The sequence below is a fragment of the Oryctolagus cuniculus genome, chromosome 1 (assembly GCF_964237555.1).
Source record: "Oryctolagus cuniculus chromosome 1, mOryCun1.1, whole genome shotgun sequence".
Classification (NCBI taxonomy): domain Eukaryota; kingdom Metazoa; phylum Chordata; class Mammalia; order Lagomorpha; family Leporidae; genus Oryctolagus; species Oryctolagus cuniculus.
The window spans coordinates 69,176,481-69,197,185 of NC_091432.1; the positions used below are offsets into that span (position 1 = coordinate 69,176,481).

General features: G+C 45.4%; 1 protein-coding gene across 8 annotated transcripts in view; it reads right to left on the minus strand.

Moving 5' to 3' along the window:
- ALG8 (ALG8 alpha-1,3-glucosyltransferase) overlaps window positions 1-18,131 on the minus strand; it is a 32,719-nt gene extending 14,588 nt beyond the window's left edge. For 2 of the 8 annotated variants that reach the window (XM_070075933.1, XM_070075930.1), the window contains exons 1-4: window positions 17,974-18,129; window positions 10,845-10,923; window positions 2,362-2,555; window positions 617-726 (exon numbers count right to left, since the gene is read on the minus strand). In XM_070075933.1, the coding sequence (XP_069932034.1) occupies window positions 617-726; window positions 2,362-2,555; window positions 10,845-10,923; window positions 17,974-18,068 (478 nt within the window). In that variant the 5' untranslated portion in view covers window positions 18,069-18,129. Of the gene's footprint in view, window positions 1-616; window positions 727-2,361; window positions 2,556-7,887; window positions 8,009-10,844; window positions 10,924-17,973 lie in introns of those variants that run through there. The other 6 variants (XM_002708671.5, XM_070075920.1, XM_070075928.1 and 3 more) reach the window with 6 other exon arrangements.
- Between the last annotated feature and the right edge of the window lie 2,574 nt (window positions 18,132-20,705).

Here is a 20,705-nt window from a genome sequence, read left to right on the forward strand (position 1 = left end):
GAGGCCAGTATTGTGGCACAGTGGATTAAGCCACTGTCTGTGATACTGTCATCCCATATGAGCACTGGTTCAAGTTCTAGCTGCTCTGCTTCTGACCCAGCTCCCTATTAATGTGTCTAGGAAGGCAGCAAATGGCCCAACCCAGCCATTGTGGTCATTTGGGGAGTAAACCAGTGGATGGAAGATTTCTCCATCTCTCCATCTCTCTCTGTAATTCTGCCTTTCAAATAGATGAATAAACCTTTTTTTTTTTTTTTAATCCTAATGCTTGGGACACCCACATGCCATATCAGATTGCCCAGGTTAGAGTCCCAGTTCTGCTGCCAACCCCAGTTTCCTGCTAATGTGCATCCTAGGGGGAGTACGCTGCTCAACTTGGGTTTTTGCCATCCACTTGGGAGACCCGGATTGAGTTCTGTGCTTCTGGCTTCAACTTGGCATAGCCCTGGCTGTTGCAGGCATTTGGGAGTGAAACAGTGGATGAAAGATCTGTCTCTTCCCTCCCTGTCTCTCTGCCTTTCAAACAAATTTTTAAAAATGCAGCACACAATCACCATTAATCCTATATTAGTATATGTCAGAATAAGTAAGGAAAAGTACACAGAATCAAGGATACGGTCCACAATTAACAACCCGAAGTTCCACAGAAGCAACACGGATAGAATGAACTTCGGCTTCTCTAAAAGCTCTTTACCTGATTTCCTTCCTTCAATGCATTTACAGCACCTACAATAAAACATCAGGAGAAACAGAAACAACATCAGTCTGCATCAGAGCCTCATAGTACTTCTACAGGCTATCCCACAAGACATTTCCTGACAAATCGCCCATGCCAATCTTTATCACTTCTAAGGTGACCGCAGAAACAAGCATCTAGGGCCAGTTTCACAACTCTTTTTCAGCTATGCCGATGAGAAACAGTCTTCACTTTAGAAGAAGTTTGAATACTGGCAAATTCTAAAAGCAAATCTGAAACAAGTAACAGAGGTCATTACAGAGTGCCCCTCTCTCCCCACAGAGCCTTGGTTTCCTTACAAATAGAAACAGTCACCACCGTAAAGCGTAACTAAGAATGTGGGATAAGTTAACAGTCTGTGCAGAGTGCCTGGTTCTGGGAACTGGCACACAGTTTAACAATCTTACCTAATTGTTCCCCTACTTTGCTGATGGAAATTAATTCTAATCCTGTTTCCTTTCTGCTTGCACACACTTTCTCTGGGAGCTTGAATTCAAAATGAGTTACAAGGAGTGCCCTGCAAACCATCGTGCCTTCCAACTCCTGCCAGGTCATAGACTGGAAGTTCAGGAGTCAAGCAGGAGTTACTCAAGGAGAATGAGCGGGGGTTAAAACATTCCCAAGGAATTCTTCCCTAACTGGGGAAAGAGTTCAGCGCAGAGGGCTTCACAATTGGAAGCTATCCATTTATGACAAGGGTCACTGAAGGGACACCAGTACTGCTCTGTCACAATCACATCAGCAGGCTGAACTATTATGACAGAATGAAAACCAACACTAACTGAAAACCTGGCCCTTTGACATCACTGTGCATAACATCCTATGTTTGCGAAGCACTCAGTAAGTTTCCTACAATGCAAGCTCCACAAAGGCAGGCTTTGGTGGTTAGCACATGCATACGTGCATATGAGCATGCATGTATTATGTTTATGTGCATGTATCCAAAGAACAGTGTAGGCCACAGAAGCCTCTGGGAGATTGTTGCAAAGAAGGAAAGAAAAGCAAATCAGGGGCTAGCACTATTGTGCAGTGTGTTAAGCCATTGCTTGGGATGCTTGCATCCCAGTCCCAGCTCCTTTGCTTCTAATACAGTTCCCTTCTAATATGCCTGGGAAGGCAGCAAATGATGGCCCGAGTACTTGGTCCACTGCCAGTCATGTGAGAGTCCCTGATGAAGGTCCTTTTTCCTGGATTTGGCATGGCCCAGCCTTGGCTGTTGCTGGCATTCTGGGAGTGAACCAGAGGATGGAAGATCCCTCTCACTCTGCCTTTCAGATAGATAAGTAGATAGATAAAAAATCTTTTAAAAACAGAAAAAAGCACATGAAGCTATACGGGGTGGGAGAACCAGCCCTGAAACTCCACTTGTGGACGTAATTTTTACAACATTCATAATCTTCTACTTCTGCCTTGTGAACCCACTTTACCCCAACTGCTTCTATAAGATTCAGCTAGATTGCTTACTAATTACTCATGCACTGGAAAGTACAACCTGAGTTTTCACTATTTTATCCTTTGCTATTATATGAACTTTGTTTCCCCAAATCAGGAATAAGTTAATACTATTTAATACTGTAATATTTCTTCAATACCTTCAATATACAAATGACATTGTCCAGACTTACTCATAGACAGCATACACAAAGAGTGCATCTGTAAAGATGACAGAAAATCTCTGGAAAAGTAAAGTCCTTGAGCTGGAATAATTCAGATTGTGGACCTTCAGCATCTCTGGATCAAAATATTTGGCCACATGTGACAGGGCATACTCAAACCATGCAAAAAAAGGGGGGTAATCCAAGGTCCACTCCGAAGTAGCCTGTGATAAAAATCAAAGACAAAAACACATCCTCAGAAACGGAATACACAAAGAAAGTGTAAAGATGTAAAATTCTCATTCTCTAGTCTTTATAAAAAAGCACAATGAAATTAAACTGTTTAAAATATGATGGGGCTGGCATTGTGGCATAGTGGGAAAGCCACTGTCTGCAACACTGGCATCCCACATGGGTGCTGGTTCATGCCCAGCTGCTCCACTTCTAATCTGCCTCCCTGCTAATGTACCTGGCAAAACACCAGAAGATGGCCCAAATGCTTAAGCCCTTGCACCAACATGGGAGACCTGGAAGAAGCTCCTGGCTCCTGTCTGGCCCAGTCCTGGCCATTGTGGCCGTTTAGGGAGTGAACCAGCAGATAGAAGAATCTCATTCTCTGTCTCTTCCTTTCTCTAACTCTGCCTTTCAATAAAATCAAAAAACAAAATAATAATTAAATAAAATATGTCCTGGTTTAAACACCTAATTCCATATAGCAATGTCTGGGTTAAGTGGTTCCCTCACTTTCCACATAGCTTCCTAATGCACACCCTGGAAGGCAGTGATATTAGCTCAAATTCTTGAGTCTCTGCTATCTATGTGGGAGACGAGATTGAGCTCTGGGTTCTTGGCTTTGGTCTGGCCCAACCCTAGCTATTATAGGCATCTGGAGAGTGAATCAACAGATGGAAGATCTCTCTGTCTTTCTTTTGAATAAAGTAAGTAAATAAAAAGAGGAAAAAAAGGCACTGTATCTGTAAAAAAAATAAAATAAAATGTACCCCATGTTAATAGAGCAATTCCCGTTTAAGAATGAACAGAACACTAAAACCTGTCTTCTAAGTTAGTGAATATAATCTTCAGTGTCCTTAAGTAGAGTCAAGTACACTTCAAAGAAAATTAATCTGAAATCTTCAAATGATATACTTGGATATGACTCGGTTATTCATCCAAGTAAAAAAGGGATCTCTGAGGGGGCCGGCGCTGTGGTACAGTGGGTTAACACCCTGGCCTGAAGCGCCGGCATCCCATATGGGCACCGGTTCGAGACCTGGCTGCTCCACTTCAGATCCAGCTCTCTGCTATGACTTGGGAAAGCAGTGGATAATGGCCCCAGTCCTTGGGCCCCTGCACCCATGTGGGAGATCCGGAAGAAGCTCCTGGCTCCTGGCTTTGGATTTGCGAAGCTCCGGCCATTGCAGCCAGTTGGGGAGTGAACCATCACATGGAAGACCTCTCTCTCTCTGTGTAACTCTGACTTTCAAATAAATAAATAAATATATGTTTAAACAAAACAAAACAAAAAGGGAGCTTTGGCATAACAAATGATTCACTAGCTTGGGTTCAAGTTGTATCTCAGAGACTCAATTTTTCTACTTCTAAAATGAGGTACTGTAAAGGATAAATGAGATAATACGTATGGAAAATATTTATAAATAACAAAATGCTAAACAAATGTTAATTCTTTTTGTTTCACTGGGCTAGGAGATCTTGGACAGTGGAAACTACCCTGGGTTATACTTTATCTTGAGCATTCGTATGTGCCTGATAACCATTATGAAAAAGACACAAACTCCAGCATATTCTATTTTGCTAGTTTTTTAGTCTCCTCTTTCTCACCTACACAACATGGATGGTAGTACCTACCTCATCGGTTACTGTATTACAATTTATACACATTTGTAAAATTATATATATACACATATAAATATTATTTGTTGCTATAATTTTAAAAAGCATTACCATCATTGTGGGAACTTCCTAAAACTAATCTAAGTCTTGCACCTAGAAGAGCTGAGACAACTATTGCCATCACCCTACTCTGCACCTGTTGCCCTTTCCAATGCAAAACTCCTCTCTTGCTGGAAGGGCACTATGGGTTCACAGTAACCAACTGGGTGCCAACAGGGAATACCACTTTTTTGACAGAGACCCAGATAATTGAATTATCAGCCCTTAATGACAAGGATGACTGACAAAGAACTTAAGTCCTGGGAAGCAGCAGCCTATTTACTCCCCCTACAGGTATAAAATGCAGAAGCCTTACCCGGAGGCTCTGGCCCCGGCTTTCAGGCTATAAACCTACTCATTCAGTTCTATTTCAGGGGTGGGGAACATCTGGCCCACGGGCCACAGAGGCCTAGGAAATTATTTGGCTTGGCCCTGCCAGGGCAACTGCAGGCAGGACTCGAAATTCAATAAATCTATAGCAGGCTAATTTTTAAGTTGATAATTTTGTATGGCCTGTGAATGATGTTCTAAAGAGCCAAATAGCCCTTAGCAGAAAAAAGATTTCCCATTCCTGTTCTGCTTCATGAAAAAGTCCTTTGACCCCAAATCTCCAATGTGAGGTATAAATAACATGAGCCCTTAACTGTGAGAAAAAAAATCAGAAATTCCATTTTTTACCTCATCTTTTAAAATTTCTACTGTTAATACATAATACTAGAGGAATACCTTTATATTTTATAAATAAGGACAAATTAGCTAGAAAATACACAAAAATGATTTCTTGGTATGGAATTTAAAAGAGCTCAGAAATTATTGCACATACAATTTTAAGAAATTAAACATAAATTTGGACTTAATATCCAGTTTCCAGATATAACGTCAAATATCAGAGGTCATCCTACTCTTAGAGGGCTATTTATGTGACTAGATGCCCAAAAGTTTTCCTACTTTTTAAACTGATATACACTTTTAAACTGGCAAATGGGAAGCATTAAAAGAACTGCAATACTGCCTGAGAGATGTTATTTTCTCAAAAAAAAAAAAAAAAGCACACTTTTTTTCTTTTGCTACCCTCAATATCTCACATTAGTTAGAAAGGCTTTGAATATCAACCTTATTACCCACAAATAGTTCCCAAATTAGGACCAGAAGACCCTTTAACCTCAAGGATTTGTCTTTCTTTTACCAGCTTTTTAAAGCTGTACAGATGAATAATGTTTACAAAGGAGAGAGACTAAGCAGGAACAGTCAGGTGGAAAGGGGAAATGGCTAGAAAAAGAAAGGTCTGTTCATTTATAGGCTGAGGGATTTTTTTTAGGTTTATTTATTTATTTAAAAGGTAGAGCAACATAGAGAGAAGGGGGGAGGGAAGAAGGGTGGAAAGAAAGAAAGAAAGAGAGAGAGACAGCGATTGATCAATATTTATCTTCCATCTACTGGTTCACTCCCAAATGGCTATATTGGCCAGGGTGAAGCCAGGAGCCAGGAACACCACCCTGGTCTCCCACATGGGTGGGAAGGGCTCAAGTCCTTATGCCATCATCTGCTGCCTTTCCAGGTGTATTAGCAGAAAGGTGGATTGGAAGCAGAGCAGGTGGGACTCAAACTGGCCCTCCAGTACGGGATGTCAGCATTGCAAGTGGCAGCTGAACCTGCTACAGCACAATACTGGTAACAATTCTTAATGACTCTTCATGTATACTGAGCATTTTTGTTTCAAGCATAAGTGCTTCATGAATGTTATAACCATAACCACTTCAATTTTAATAACTGCTTATTATCATTTCATAGTTGGGCACACTGAGGCACTGAGAGGCCAACAAGCTTGCCCATGGTCACCAAGCATGGTCATTAAGCAGCAGAGCTGGCTCATTAGGCTCAATAGGCTAATCCTCTGCCTGTGGTGCCAGCACACTGGGTTCTAGTCCCGGTTGCCCCTCTTCCAGGCCAGCTCTCTGCTATGACCCGGGAGTGCAGTGGAGGATGGCCCAAGTCCTTGGGCCCTGAACCTGCATGGAAGACCAGGAGAAGCACCTGGCTCCTAGCTTTGGATCAGTGTGGTGCGCCGGCTGCAGCACGCCAGCCATTGGACGGTGAACCAACAGCAAAAGGAAGACCTTTCTCTCTCTCTCACTGTCCACTATGCTTGTCCCCCCCCCCCCAAAAAAAAAAAAAAGGCAGCAGAGCTGAAGGTCAATTCAGGCAGTCTGAAGCCACAGTCCACATTCTTAACCACTGGGCCACACTAATTGGTATCCACATATGTGAACTGAAATATCTGCATCCAAATGAAATATTTCTAGTGTTATGTGAGAATGAACTTGTCACCTGATAACTGTTTTTTTTTTTTTAAAGATTTATTTATTTGAAAGGTAGAGTTACAGAGAGAAGGGGAGACAGAGAGAGATCTTCCATCTGCTGGTTCGCCCCACAAATGGCCTCAATGGCTAGGGCTGTGCGAGGCCAATGCCAACAGCCAGAAGCTTCTTCTTGGTCTCCCAATGAGTGCTGGGGCTCAGGGACTTGGACCATCTTCCATGGCTTTCCTAGGCACATTAGCAGGGGGCTGGATCAGAAGTGGAACATCTGGGACTCAAACTGGTGCCCGTATGGAATGCCAGCACCATAAGCCACGGCTTAATTTGCTGTACCACAGCACTGGCCCCTAAGACTGTTCTTGAGCCTTCTCAGTACAAAGGACTATTCTTATTGAGCCAATCAACAACAAATTCACATGAAACTTGCCTTAAAAACCATCTTCCTGGGGCTGGCAATGTGGTGCAGAGGGTTAAGCGGATGCCTGCGATGCCAGCATCCCACATGAATGCAGGTTGAAGTCCCAGCTTCTCCACTTCAGATGCAGCTCCCTGCTAATGTGCCTGGGAAAGCAAAGGAAGATGACCCATGTGCTTGGGTCCCTGCTACTCATGTGAGAGACCAGGATGGAGTTTGAGGCTCTTGGCTTTGGCCAGGCCCAGCCCTGTTACAGCCATCTGAGGAGTGAACCAGCAGATAGAAAATGGATCTCGCCGGCGCCGCGGCTCACTAGGCTAATCCTCCGCCTAGCGGCGCCGGCACACCGGGTTCTAGTCCCGGTCGGGGCGCCGGATTCTGTCCCGGTTGCCCCTCTTCCAGGCCAGCCCTCTGCTGTGGCCAGGGAGTGCAGTGGAGGATGGCCCAGGTGCTTGGGCCCTGCACCCCATGGGAGACCAGGAAAAGCACCTGGATCCTGGCTCCTGCCATCGGATCAGCGCGGTGCGCCGGCCGCAGCGCGCCGGCCGCGGCGGCCATTGGAGGGTGAACCAACGGCAAAGGAAGACCTTTCTCTCTGTCTCTCTCTCTCACTGTCCACTCTGCCTGTCAAAAAAAAAAAAAAAAAAAAAAAAAAAAAAGAAAATGGATCTCTAACTCTTTGAAATAAATAAAATAAATCATTAAAAAAATCTTCCTGACAGCAGTTATACTTTTTAAAAAAATATTTATTTATTTATTTGAAAGAGTTAGAGAGAGAGGAGTGGAAGAATGAGAGGGATAGGGAGAGAGAGAGCGCGCGCGCGCGAGAAAGAGAGAGAGAGAGAGAGAGAGAGAGAGAGAGAGGTATTTTACCCGCTGGTTCACTCCTCAATTGGCCGCAATGGCCAGAGCTGAGCCCATCCGAAGCCAGGAGCCAGGAGCTTCTTCCAGATCTCCCAAGTGGGTGCAGGGGCCTAAGGACTTGGGCTATCTTCTTCTGCTTTTCCAGGCCACAGCAGAGAGCTGGATCGAAAGTAGAGCAGCCGGGACTTGAACTGGCACCCATATGGGATTCCAGCACTGCAGGTGGTGGCTTTACCGGCAACACAACAGCATCAGCCCCAGCAATGATACTTTTGATCAAGACCTGTCTGAGGTGATGTCTGTTTTTCATGAAGTATCACATGCAATTTAGTAAAACACACCAGCAATAAAAATACAGACATGTTTTTTACAAATAATAACAAAAGAATGTATATTACCTGATACGTACACATCACATTTGATTAATGCTTTTCTCATCAAATCATAAACCATTAGGAAAACACAGCATTTAGAAATGATTAATTCTGAGGCTGGCATTGTGGCCAGCAGGTAAAGCTGCCGCCTGCAATGTTGGCATTGCATATGGGCAACAATTCGCGTCCCAACTGTTCCTCTTCCGATAAAGCTCTCTGCTATGGCCTGGGAAAGCAGCAGAGGATGGCCCAAATGCTTGGGACCCTGTACCCAAATGGGAGACCAGGAAGAAGCTCCTGGCTCCTAGCTTCAGATAGGTTCAGCTCCGGCCATTGCAGACATTTAGGGAGTGAACCAGTGGAAGGAAGACCTCTGCCTCTGTAACTCTGCCTTTCAAATAAATAAATAATCTTAAAAAAAAAAAAAAAGACAGAGAGAAAGAAAGAAGGAAGGAAGGAAGAAGGGGAGGGAGGAAGGGAGGGAGGGAGGAAGAGAGAGAAAGAGAGAGAGAGAAAGAGAGAAAGAGAAAAAGAAAGAGAGAGAGAGAGAAAGAAAGATAGATGGATAGATAAATTCTAGGGCCAGCACTGCGGCTCAGCTGGTTAAAGCTGCTGCCTGCAATGCCAACATCCCATAAGGGTGCTAATTCGAGTTCCGGCGGCTCCACTTCGAATCCAGCTCTCTGCTAATGTGCCTGGGAAAGCAGCAAAGATGGTTCAAGTGCTGGGGCCCATGCCACCCATGTGGGAGACCCTGAAGGAGCTCTTGGCTCTTGACTTCAGCCTGGCTCAGCCCTGGCCATTGTGGCCATTTGGGGTGTTGTGGGGAGCAATCCGGACTAGACTAAGTTACTCGAATTAAGACTTATTCTATGCATCTGCTCTCCCACAATATGGCGCTGGGAGAGAAGTAAACAGCTTCTGCACAGCTGCCTCCAGTTCAACTAATAAACTGTAGGACTTGCTCCTGATTGGAGAGCAGCGTACTCGGCGTGTGGGCAGCCGAGTTGGGATTGGCGGAGGACTATAAAGGAGGAGAGAGACGGCATGCACCAGGAACATCTAAGGGGAACATCTAGCTGAAGGAACACCTGTGCAGCCCCCGAGACGAGCCGGCCGACGGTGTGCCGCTCCCCTGCGGAAGTGGGGAATGTGGCTAGGGGGAACTGCCCTTCCACGGAGGTGGAAGGGTCAGTAGCCAACCCGGGAAGAACCAGCAGCAAACCCGGGGAGGGCCGAGCAGACGAAAGAACAGCGCAGGGTCCTGTGTTGCTCCTCCACGAAGAGGGGGAGCGACAGGGTGTGAACCAGCAAATGAAAGATCTCTCTCCTGCTCTAACTCTGCCTTTCAAATAAATAAATAATTCTTAAAAAACAGAAAAAAGAACCCTGCCTTTAAAAAATGCTTAGATCTAGAGACTGGTGTTGTAGACAGTGGGTTAAACTGCTGCTTGCAATGTTGGCATCCCATATTGGAATACTAGTTCAAGGGTTCAAGGCCTGATCCAGCTTCCTGCTTATGTACCTGGGAAGGCAGAAGATGATGGTCTGAGTGTTTATGTCCCTACCACCCATGTGGGAGACCCAGATTGAGTCCCTGATCCCTGACTTCAGTCTGGGTCAGACTTGGCTGTTGTTACCATCTGGAGAATTAACAAGCAGATGGAAGAACACTCTCTCTCTCTCTCTCTGTCACTTTGCCTTTCAAATAAATAAAATAATAAATCTTAAAAATACAAAGCAGGAAACGATTCATTCTAAATCCTCATGAGCCACATGAGAGACAGGGAGATTATCTTTTCTCTTACAAGAGTACTTCAGAAAGCCAGTGGAAAATGGAATTAAAAAATAAGCTTATTTTGGTGTAAAAAACTTTGAAATCCATGAATATTTCTTTCATAATAGACATTTTCTGTAAATTTTTTGACAGCCTCACATATAGCTAGTTATTGACACAGCTAGGCTTAGATTCCATTTTTTCCTGTTTCCCAAACCAATGTTCCTTCAAAAAGAGTGTGGCACAGATTCTAACTCCCAATTACTAGAGTGGGATGCTCATTTTGAAGTAAGGAGATTTCCTCAGAGTCCAGAGGACAGACTGGGGAAAGAATGCAATTTTTATAAAGATTAAGTAAACCTGTGACTTAATAGAAAGCTATTTTTATTTTATTTTTTTTATTTTTGACAGGCAGAGTGGACAGTGAGAGAGAGAGACAGAGAGAAAGGTCTTCCTTTTGCCGTTGGTTCACCCTCCAATGGCCGCCGCGCTGCAGCCGGCACACCGCACTGATCCGAAGGCAGGAGCCAGGTGCTTCTCCTGGTCTCCCATGGGGTGCAGGGCCCAAGGACTTGGGCCATCCTCCACTGCACTCCTGGGTCATAGCAGAGAGCTGGCCTGGAAGAGGGGCAACCGGGAGAGAATCCGGCGCCCCGACCGGGACTAGAAGCCAGGGTGCTGGTGTCGCAAGGCGGAGGATTAGCCTAGTGAGCCACAGCGCCGGCTCTGGAAAGCTATTTTAATAGCAATAATATTTACATGTTTTTATGTATCTTTAAAAAAAATCCAAACAAAAGGTGATAATTAAAACTTACCTCATAATACCACTGTGATATTGGCAAATTGTGAGTAATAGCAAGCCAGTTTCGGTGTACTTCAAAATCTGTGGAATGGCTTTAAAACAACCAGATGAATAAAATGAGATTTCACATTTATCCATTTTTAATTTTTGTAATTATACTTCTGAAGGAACCAACATCCCCCAGTGACAGTCACCGCCTATTATCCTATACCAGAAACACTCATTAGGTAAACCTGAAATACCTCGCTTTGTGGAGGGGAGACCTCCTACAAAGTTGCTGGGGGACCTGCAAGTCAGTGAGAAGGGTCTCAGAGCTATCTACAGGGCTGACAAGAAAGGCCTTGGTTGGTGGTCACAAACATTTCTTTTTCTTCTTCTTCATTTTTCAAAAAATTTATTTGAGAGGTAGAGTTACAGACAGAGAGAGGGATAGAGAGAAAGGTCTTCAATCCGCTGATGTACTCCCCAAATGACCGCGACGGCTGGAGCTGAGCCGATCTGAAGCCAGGAGCCAGGAGCTTCCTCTGGGTCTCCCATGTGGGTACAGGGGCCCAAGCACGTAGGCCACCTTCTACTGCTTTCTCAGGCCATAAGCAGAGTCAGATTGGAAGTGGAGAAGCCAGGACTCAAACTGGTGCCCTTATGGGATGCCAGTGCTGCAGGTGGAGGCTTAGCCTACTATGCCACAGCGCTGGCCCCAGTTACAAACATTTCTAACAAAATTCTTCACCTGGTAAAGCTGGATCTTTATGCATGATTAGTTTCCCAGAAGGTGGAACAAGACGCCTGCTCTGCCTTTCCGATGTCTTCAGATTCTCCCACTTACAGCCCCCTGACTGTTCCTATATAGAAATATATCCTAGGATCTCCTCCCTCCAGAGCTAGAACAGCACCTGACCCATGAATGGGCTTAACCACTCACCAAAGTCAAGGAGTTACACTTTCAAAGCCTAATTTTCATTTTTCAATAGGTTTCACGTGACTTTTCCATAGTGACGACTTTTTCTTAAGTCTCCCAATCACCTGCTTTTCAGTCTCAATCACAGCTTTCCCCTCCTTTATTCAGCAGGTAAACACTGATGCTTCTCTAAGTCTTCTTGGACCTCTTCTTACTCTGCTCTGGAGAATCTTGGCTTTTAAATCTTTATTCATTTTTATTTGAAAGGCAGAGAGAAACATACTCACATACCCAGAAATCTTCCACCTACTGGTTTGCTCCCCACAAGTCCACAACATCCAGCCCTGTGCCAGCCCAAAGCCAGGGACAGGAACTCTATCCTACATAGGTGCAGGGCTCAAGCACTTGGGCAATCTTTCACTGCTTTCCCAGGCACATTAGCAGAGCTGGATCACAGCAGAGTAGCCAAGACTAGAAATGGCACTCCTACATGGGATGTGGGCATTGAAAGCTGGGACTTAATCTACTGTGCACAATACTAGCCCACAAAACAAATTTTTTTTTTTTTTTTTTTTTTTTGGACAGGCAGGCAGAGTGGACACTGAGAGAGAGAGACAGAGAGAAAGGTCTTCCTTTTGCCATTGGTTCACCCTCCAATGGCCGCTGCGGCCAGCGCACTGCGCTGATCCGAAGGCAGGAGCCAGGTACTTATCCTGGTCTCCCATTGGGTGCAGGGCCCAAGCACTTGGGCCATCCTCCACTGCACTCCCTGGCCACAGCAGAGAGCTGGCCTGGAAGAGGGGCAACCGGGACAGAATCCAGCGCCCCAACCGGGACTAGAACCCAGTGTGCCGGTGCTGCAAGGCGGAGGATTAGCCTAGTGAGCCGCGGCGCCGGCCAAAACAATTTTTAAAGATGTCTAGCAAAATGATTAAAATCTCTTAAGGTTAAGTCACCCAAGGTATTCTCTCAATGCTGAATATGTACTCTTTCAATCCTGAAACACAAATGAAGAATTACAAATGAATATTTATAACAGTATTCACAAAAATCTAAACAAAGGACAAGGATGTTGGTATTACAGTATCAGCAGGTCTTTTTTCAGATTATTGGATAAACTATGAAGCAGAAAAGTAAATTTAACTTGCTGCAACAGTATTTGAAAGAAATGCAATTCCAAGATTAGAGAAATAAAGCCAAAGAGCTAGCAACTGAAGTTGTACATTGCTTAATACCAAGGACACATTCTGAAAATCACATTATTTGGTGACTTCAACACTGCGTGAACATCAAGGAGAGTACTTACATAAACTAGGATGGCTATGACATCATTAGGTGATATAATCTTAGGGATCACCATCATACCTGAAGTGTGTCATTGAGAAGTCTATGTAGTATATAGCTGTAGCTTTATAAATTAAGAATATATATATATGGGCCAGCGCCGCGGCTCAATAGGTTAATCCTCCGCCTAGTGGCGCCGGCACACCGGGTTCTAGTCCTGGTCGGGGTGCCGGATTCTGTCCCGGTTGCCCCTCTTCCAGGCCAGCTCTCTGCTGTGGCCCGGGAAGGCAGTGGAGGATGGCCCAAGTCCTTGGGCCCTGCACCCCATGGGAGACCAGGAGAAGCACCTGGCTCCTGCCTTCGGATCAGCGCGGTGTGCCGGCCGCAGCTCGCCAGCCGTGGTGGCCATTGGAGGGTGAACCAACGGCAAAGGAAGACCTTTCTCTCTGTCTCTCTCTCTCTCACTGTCCACTCTGCCTGTCAAAATATATATATATCTATATATAAATATATATAGATATATTTATATATATATTCAAGAGGCACACAGGGAGATAGAGAAACATCCCACTCACTGGTTTACTTCCCAAGTGCCTGCTAGGGCAGGGACTGTGATGGCCCAAAGCCAGGACTCAGTGAGGAGGGGAAGGGGGTGCAGTGAGTGCCCGGCATCATGACGCAGTGGCTTGCAAAGCTGGTATCCAAATATCAGAGCACCAGTTCAAGTCCCAGCTGCTCTGATTCCAATCTAGCTTCCTGCTAATGCACCTGGAGAGGCAGCAGAAAGTACTTTGGCTCCTGCCACTTATGTGGGACACTAGGATGGAGTTCTTGGTTACTGGCTTTGAGTTGGTCCAACCCTGGCTATTGTGGCCATTTGGGGAGTGAAACAGCATCTCTCTGCGCCTCCTCTTCTTGCTCTGTTGCTCTGCCTTTTAAACAAACAAATTAATTTAAAAAAATGTCAGGAGCTAGAAACTCTATCTAGGTCTTCCACATGAGTGGCAGGGATCCAACTATTTGAGCCATCAACTGCTGACTCCCAGGGTTCACATCAGCAGGAATCTGGAATCAGGAACAGAGCTAGGACTCAAATCGAGGAAACCTAATATGGGATGCAGGCATCTTCACTGCTTAGCCAAATGTCAGCCCTATAGTTTCTTTTTTTAAAATTAAATTTTAAAGACTACCTTTGGGGCTGGCATCCCATATTGCAGTGCTGGTTAAAGTTGCAGTTACTTTGTTTTCGATCCAGCTCCCTGCTAATGTGCCTGGAAAAGTGGTAGAAGATGGCCCAAATACTTGGGCCACTCCAACCTACATGGGAAACCCAGATGGAGTTCCTGGCTCCTGGTCTTGACCTTGTCAACCCCCATTGTTAAAGCCATTTGAGGAGTGAACCAGTAGATAAAGATCTCTTTCTCACACTCTGTCTTTCCTTCTCTCTGTGTTTCTCTGTCTTATAATAAATAAATAAATCTTGGAAAACAAAAACTACCATCACCTCTTACTTGTCCCACAGCAATTTCCTAACTGAACCCTCCATACTCCCTCCCTTTATTAGTCCACCCTTACATTATAGATGGAGTACAATCATATGCCACATAACAATGTATAGGTCAACAATGGACCACATCTAAGACGCTGGTCCCATAAGATTTCATGGCCTAGTAACATGCAGCCATTTTAATTTGTGTAAGTACACTCTATGATGTTTGATGCTCAAAATCACCTCCTAAAGCATTTCTTAGAATGTATCCTGTTGTTAAGTGATTGTGACTGGGAACTTTCCAAACCCACCATCCTGTCACATTTCCCTTGCATTTGTTCTCTGCCATCCAGGTAAAGTCGTAATTATTTAACATGCTTAGAAGATTTTCTGAGGTTGCTCATTCCCCTTTCCAGCCCATTTCTCCCTACGGTCCCATCTCTCCTCGTCTTCCACATTCTACCTTCTCCCTCTCCCCAGAGCACTCCTTAAGAGGTAGGTACTACAATTTTCACCACTTTACAGATGAGAGAAGTGAGGCTTAGGGAGGTTAGTAGCTTGTCCTAACTCAAGCAGCCAGTAAATCACTTCAGCCAGTGATCTGCCTCCAGAGATTCAGCTCTTAAACCATCAAATGCCTCCAGAGTAGCTGTCACTCTCTCTGGGAATCACTCCGTCCTCATGATAGGTAGGTAATCTCTGCTCCAAACTAAATCTCCAATTTGTCTATTTTATTATATCTTCAATGCTACTATTATAGTCCAAGTTACTAACATCTCTCACCTGGAGTTTTTAAATAGGCTCCTAAACAGCTTTTCTGATCTTGCTGTCTCCTTCAATCATGGATACAGCAACTAAGAAGTATTTTATAAATGCCAACCATTTCCATCGAACATGATTTGTTTCCTGCTGATCTTTCCGATTTCACTGTGCATGCTACTCTCCCTGTTGATTACCACAGTCCAGCTACATTGACCTTACTCTAGCTGCCCAAACATGCCATGTTTCCACACCACTGGGCCTTTGCTCATTAACAGTACTCTCAGATAAATTTTACACACATAGCCACACCACACACTTCACTTGGATGGCCCTCTCTCACACATACTTTAGGCCTCTAATTACACGCCAGTTCCTCAGATGTTCTCTGTCACTCCACCTAAAGTATCCCTTGTTAATTCCCCTATAGGATCCTGTTCTTTTCTTTCTTAACACGTAACACAAGTTACCGTGCGTAATAATATATCTGTATTGATTTGTTTCTGGAACAGTTACCCTTACTAAACTACACACTTTACATGATTAAGAAGCATATTCATGGGGCCGGTGCTGTGGCGTAGTGCATAAAGCCGCTGCCTGCAGTGCCAGCATCCTGTATGGGCACCAGTTCAAGTCCCGGGTGCTCCACTTCCAATCCAGCTCTCTGCTATGGCCTGGAAAAGCAGTGGAGGATGGCCCCTGCACCCACTTGGGAGACCCAGAGGAATCTCCTGGCTCCTGGTTTCAGATTGGCATAGCTCCGGCTGTTGCGGCCATCTGGGGAGTGAACCAGCGGATGGAAGACCTCTCTCTCTCTCTCTCTTTCTCTCTCGCTCTGCCTCTGCATAACTCTGCCTTTCAAATAAATAAACAAACAAGTATATTCATTTTGTCCTCCCTTCCAGTGCCTAGCCACAGTACGTGGTTCATAAAAAAGCCGTTAGCAAACATCCTGTTGTATACATCTGCATTTATACTGCAGCTTTCCTCTCACACCCCAGGGTTTCCAGTTTGAAAAGGAAAGCATTAACTCTGACTACATCCTGAATTCTGGACAGAGCAGTATTCTAAGTAACAACTCCAGTGATTTATTTCTACAGAGATGTGAAAAAGTATCACTTCATATGCACCTATAGCTAAGGAAAAAAAATTCACCTTAATTTTCATGTAAAAAAAAATTTCCCAGGGGCTGGTGCTGTGGCATAGTGGGTAAGGCCACCGCCAGCAGTGCAGGTGTCCTATGTGGGTGCCAGTTTGAGTCCTGGCTGCTCCACTTCTGATTCAGCTCTCTGCAGTGGCCTGGGGAGGCAGTGGAAGATGGCCCAGGTCCTTGGGCCCCTGCACCCGCGTAGGAGACCTGGAGGAAGCTCCTGGCTTCTGGTTTTGGATCCGCGCAGCTCCAGCCGTTGCAGCCATCTGGGGAGTGAACCAGTGGATGGAAGACCTCTCTCTCCCTCTCTGCCTCTTCTTCTCCCTCTGTGTAACTCTGACTTTCAAGTAAATAAATAAATCTTTGAAAAAAAAATTCCCCAAAACTCACCTTCATTCTCATGTGAAAGTTTTCTACATTTTAGAATTTTTTTTCTATTTGTTTTTAAAATGAAAAAAAAAAAAGCTATTTCTTTCAGCTACACAGAAAATTAATCTACCCAAACCCTTCTTTTCCCAAGTTCATGTAAGTCACTTTGCTAAACCTACATGTACATTTTATTCTTTATATAATTACGTCTATACACCAGTATGGACCTACAATCTACACATACAGCTCTCCCATACCCAACAGATCATCAAAAGCCTGAATCAAAGAAAACAAATAAACCAAACTTTAAAGTATGAAGTGGGAAGGGGGAGACCAACTTGGAAGAAAAAGAGAGGAAGAAGAAGGAAATGAGGAAGGAACAAGGGTAGAAACTAAAATGAAATATTGAGTACCCATTGTTTGAACACCACCACCACTTGGTGGCTGTTCCCTGGTTTCCGGTTTCAGTCTGGGACCTGCACCGATTTCTGGTAGCACACTTCGTGGCCTTCATAACTGTTGTGATCTGGCAACTGCCTAATCTCATCCTGTGTCCCTGTTCTTCTTTACCAGTTTTTGGCCAGAACCACCAGCTTCTGTTCCTAGAATGCTCTAAGTTCTTTCCAACCACAGGGCCTTTGCACCTAATTCTTCTGGCTTTTCACATTGCCTATTCTTTCTCATCCGTTGAACTTTAATGCAAACATCACCTCTAAAAAGAGCAAAGCTGTGCTAGCTAGTTACTCTCTACTCCCTTTATTCATCTTACCACACGAGTAGAAATTTTCCTACCTGCCTATCTGCCCCCACCAACTCCATCAAGGGTGAGGACCTGAAATGTTTGGCTCACCACGGCATCTTTAGGGTTTAGGACAGTGCTGGGCGTTGTAGGCAGCCAGTGGTACTGGCTGAATGAACGGTGGAGATGGGTGTTCTAAATCTGCACGCTAAGCTTGAGGACCCGAGGCTCAGAAACGTCAGAGTGACATAGCTCAGCTCTGACAGCATCAGGCCAGAACCCGGTGAAGAAGTTTCAACTGGCGGAGCGCGAAACTCAGCAAAGGTGGGGTGGCGGCCACACAATTCAAAACTTCCTTTTCTCCTCCTCCCCAGGGGTACCCACTCTCTCCCGCCCTGACCGACCACGGTCCCCGCCTCACCACGCCCAGCCCCTGGCCGTGTGGGTCCCTTACTAGGTAGGGATGAGAAGGCATTTGAGAAGAGTCACCCCGAGCGCCAAAGCCGTAAACCAATTGGCACTACCAGCTGCAATCCCGAGCGCCGCCATTGCTGTAGCATCGCGCGATTTCAAACGAGATCCACATCCGGGCTCCCGCGCATGCCGGGAAGGTCCTCGGAGGCGGCACCACGAGATGCGCGCATGCGTCCAACCGCTCAGCCGCCCTGAGGACTGCGCTCCGGCGTTTAAACCTCCCGCCCACCAGCCTCGCACCGCCCGGCCTCGGAGGACTCCACTGCGCCTGCGCGGTGCTCTGGCGCGACGGGTGGGTTTTATTTGCTAAGCAAGTTCGTGGGTTCGAACAGTGGCTGCTCGTCGGCTCTGGGTCTTAATTTTGCCTGGCACGTAGCTGAGGAAAAACTCTACCTTAGGCTAGAGACGTTCAGGCACTAGTGGAGGAGAAGGAGTTGGTACCTGAATTACAGTAGATAAAATACCTGGGAGAATCCCGGGCGTCAACCGGAATATTAAATCCGGGTGGATAACGACGTAAGCGGGGACGTGGAGGTGGGAAACCGTGTGTGTGTGTGTGCGGAACTCCGAGTGCAGCCGGCGGGCTCGGGCACAGCGCTTCCCACACCCCGTGCCCCGGCGATCTGGGTAGCGTCCGGTTCCCAGACAGGGGTCCACCTGAGGGCTCCTCCGGGCTTCCGTACGCGGAGGCTCAAAGCAAGCGCTGGAGTTAGCACTGCCTCTGCGCTGTGCCATATGATCTCGGACACGTCACCTAAAATCTCTAAACCTCGGTTTCTTTCGTTCTTTTCTTTCTTTTCTTTTCTTTTTTTTTTTTTTTTTTGGAAATAGTTGATTGAAAAGTCTTCTCGAACGGTGGCTGAGGAGCAAATGAAGAGACATGTGAATTGCTTGAGGTGCTGCCAGGACCGAGTAAAAGCCCAGTCGTGTTTCACAGAAGTTACGTGCGTTGCTGAAAGATGCACAGCAGGTGACAGTGCCACTCCTCGAGCAGGAGCTTGTGCCCTCCTACAGCCACGCTGATGAATAGGATGTGCAGATTTGCATCTCAACTCCAGCTCTGTCACCTCCAGACCCATGTCCAGTTGCCTCTCTGTCACCTCTAAGATGTTTTAGACGATTTCCTATTGCTGTCTTGACAGATTACCCCAAATTTAGTGGCTGGAAACAGGACACATTATTTTCGGTTTTGTTGACCAGAAGTCTAAAAGCAGCCTCACTAGGCTAAAACCAAGATGCCATAAGGATTGGATTCATTTTCTCACTTAAAAAAAAAGTTATTCAATTTTTTTGAAAAATGATAGATCTTCTATCCACTGGTTCACTCCCCAAATACCCATAGCAGCCAGGGCTGGGCTGAAGTCAGGAGCCAGGAATTCCATCTGGATCTCCCACATGGGTAACAGGAGTCCAGGTACTTGGGTCATCATCTGTTGCTGCCCATGTGCATTGGTGGGAAACAAAGTACGGAGTAGGCAGGACTCAACCAGGTACTCAGATATGGGATGCAAGCAGTGACCACATTTGCACCATGATGCCCACCTGTTTGTTTTTTGTCTTTTAGAAGTTGCTGTATTCATGGCCCCCTCTTTACATCGTTCCAACCTTTTGCTTCCATCATCACAATCTATTACTTTTCTGTATTCAAATCTCCTGCTAGAGACAAAAAAATCTACCTTTATAGAGGTGGGGAACCTTTTTTCTGCTCAGGGCTATTTAGATATTTTTAACATCATTCACAGGCCATGGAAAATCATCAACTGGGGCTGGCACTGTGGTGTAATGGGTAAACCCGCTGCCTGCAGTGCCGGCATCCCATATTGGTACTGGTTCAAGTCCTGACTGCTCCACCTCTGTGCTAGGCCTGGGAAGGCAGTGGAGGATGGCCCAAGTCCTTGGGCCCCTGGCACCCGCGTGGGAGACCTGGAGGAAGCTCCTGGCTCTGGCTTCAGATTGTCTCAGATCCAGCCATTGTGGCCAATTGGGGAGCGAACCAGTGGATGGAAGACCTCTCTCTCTCTCTCTCTCTCCCTCCCTCCCTCCCTCTCTTTCTCTCTGCAACTCTGCCTTTCAAATAAATAAAAATAACTTTTTTTAAAATAAAATCAACTTAAAAATTAGCTTGCTACAGACTTACTGAGTTTAGATAATCTAGGATAATCTCCCATCTCAAGATCCTTAACTACATTTGCAAAATCCCATATGTAGTAATGTTCACAGGTTCCAGGGATTCAGGGCATGAATATGGATTGAGGCTGGGATTGAGTTCCACCTCTGCTTCCATTCTAGTTTCCTGCTAATGTGACTGGGAGGCAGCAGAAGATAACCTAAATATTTGGGTCTTGCCACCCGCATGGAACACCTGGATGGAGTGCTGGAATCCTGTCTTTGGCCTGGCCTAGCCCTGGCTGTTGTGGCCATTTGGGGAAGCTCTTTCTCTTTGTCTTCTTTCTGTCTCTTTGCCTTTCAAATAAATACATTAATAAAAATTTTTTTAAAAAAGGCCAAAGATAAAAGGTTCCCCCTACCCACCCCCTTTTTTGTCCATGAAGTTGCTCTTTATTTATTTTGGCCTGTTTAATGTATATGCAAAATAATGTGGTCTAACAAATCAAATTTTATTTTTTGTTGAACGGTTTTAACAATGAGAGAGAGCAAGAGTGAAAGCAGAGAGAGAGAGTTATCACAAATTTTGTTCCTCCTCCTTCCTGC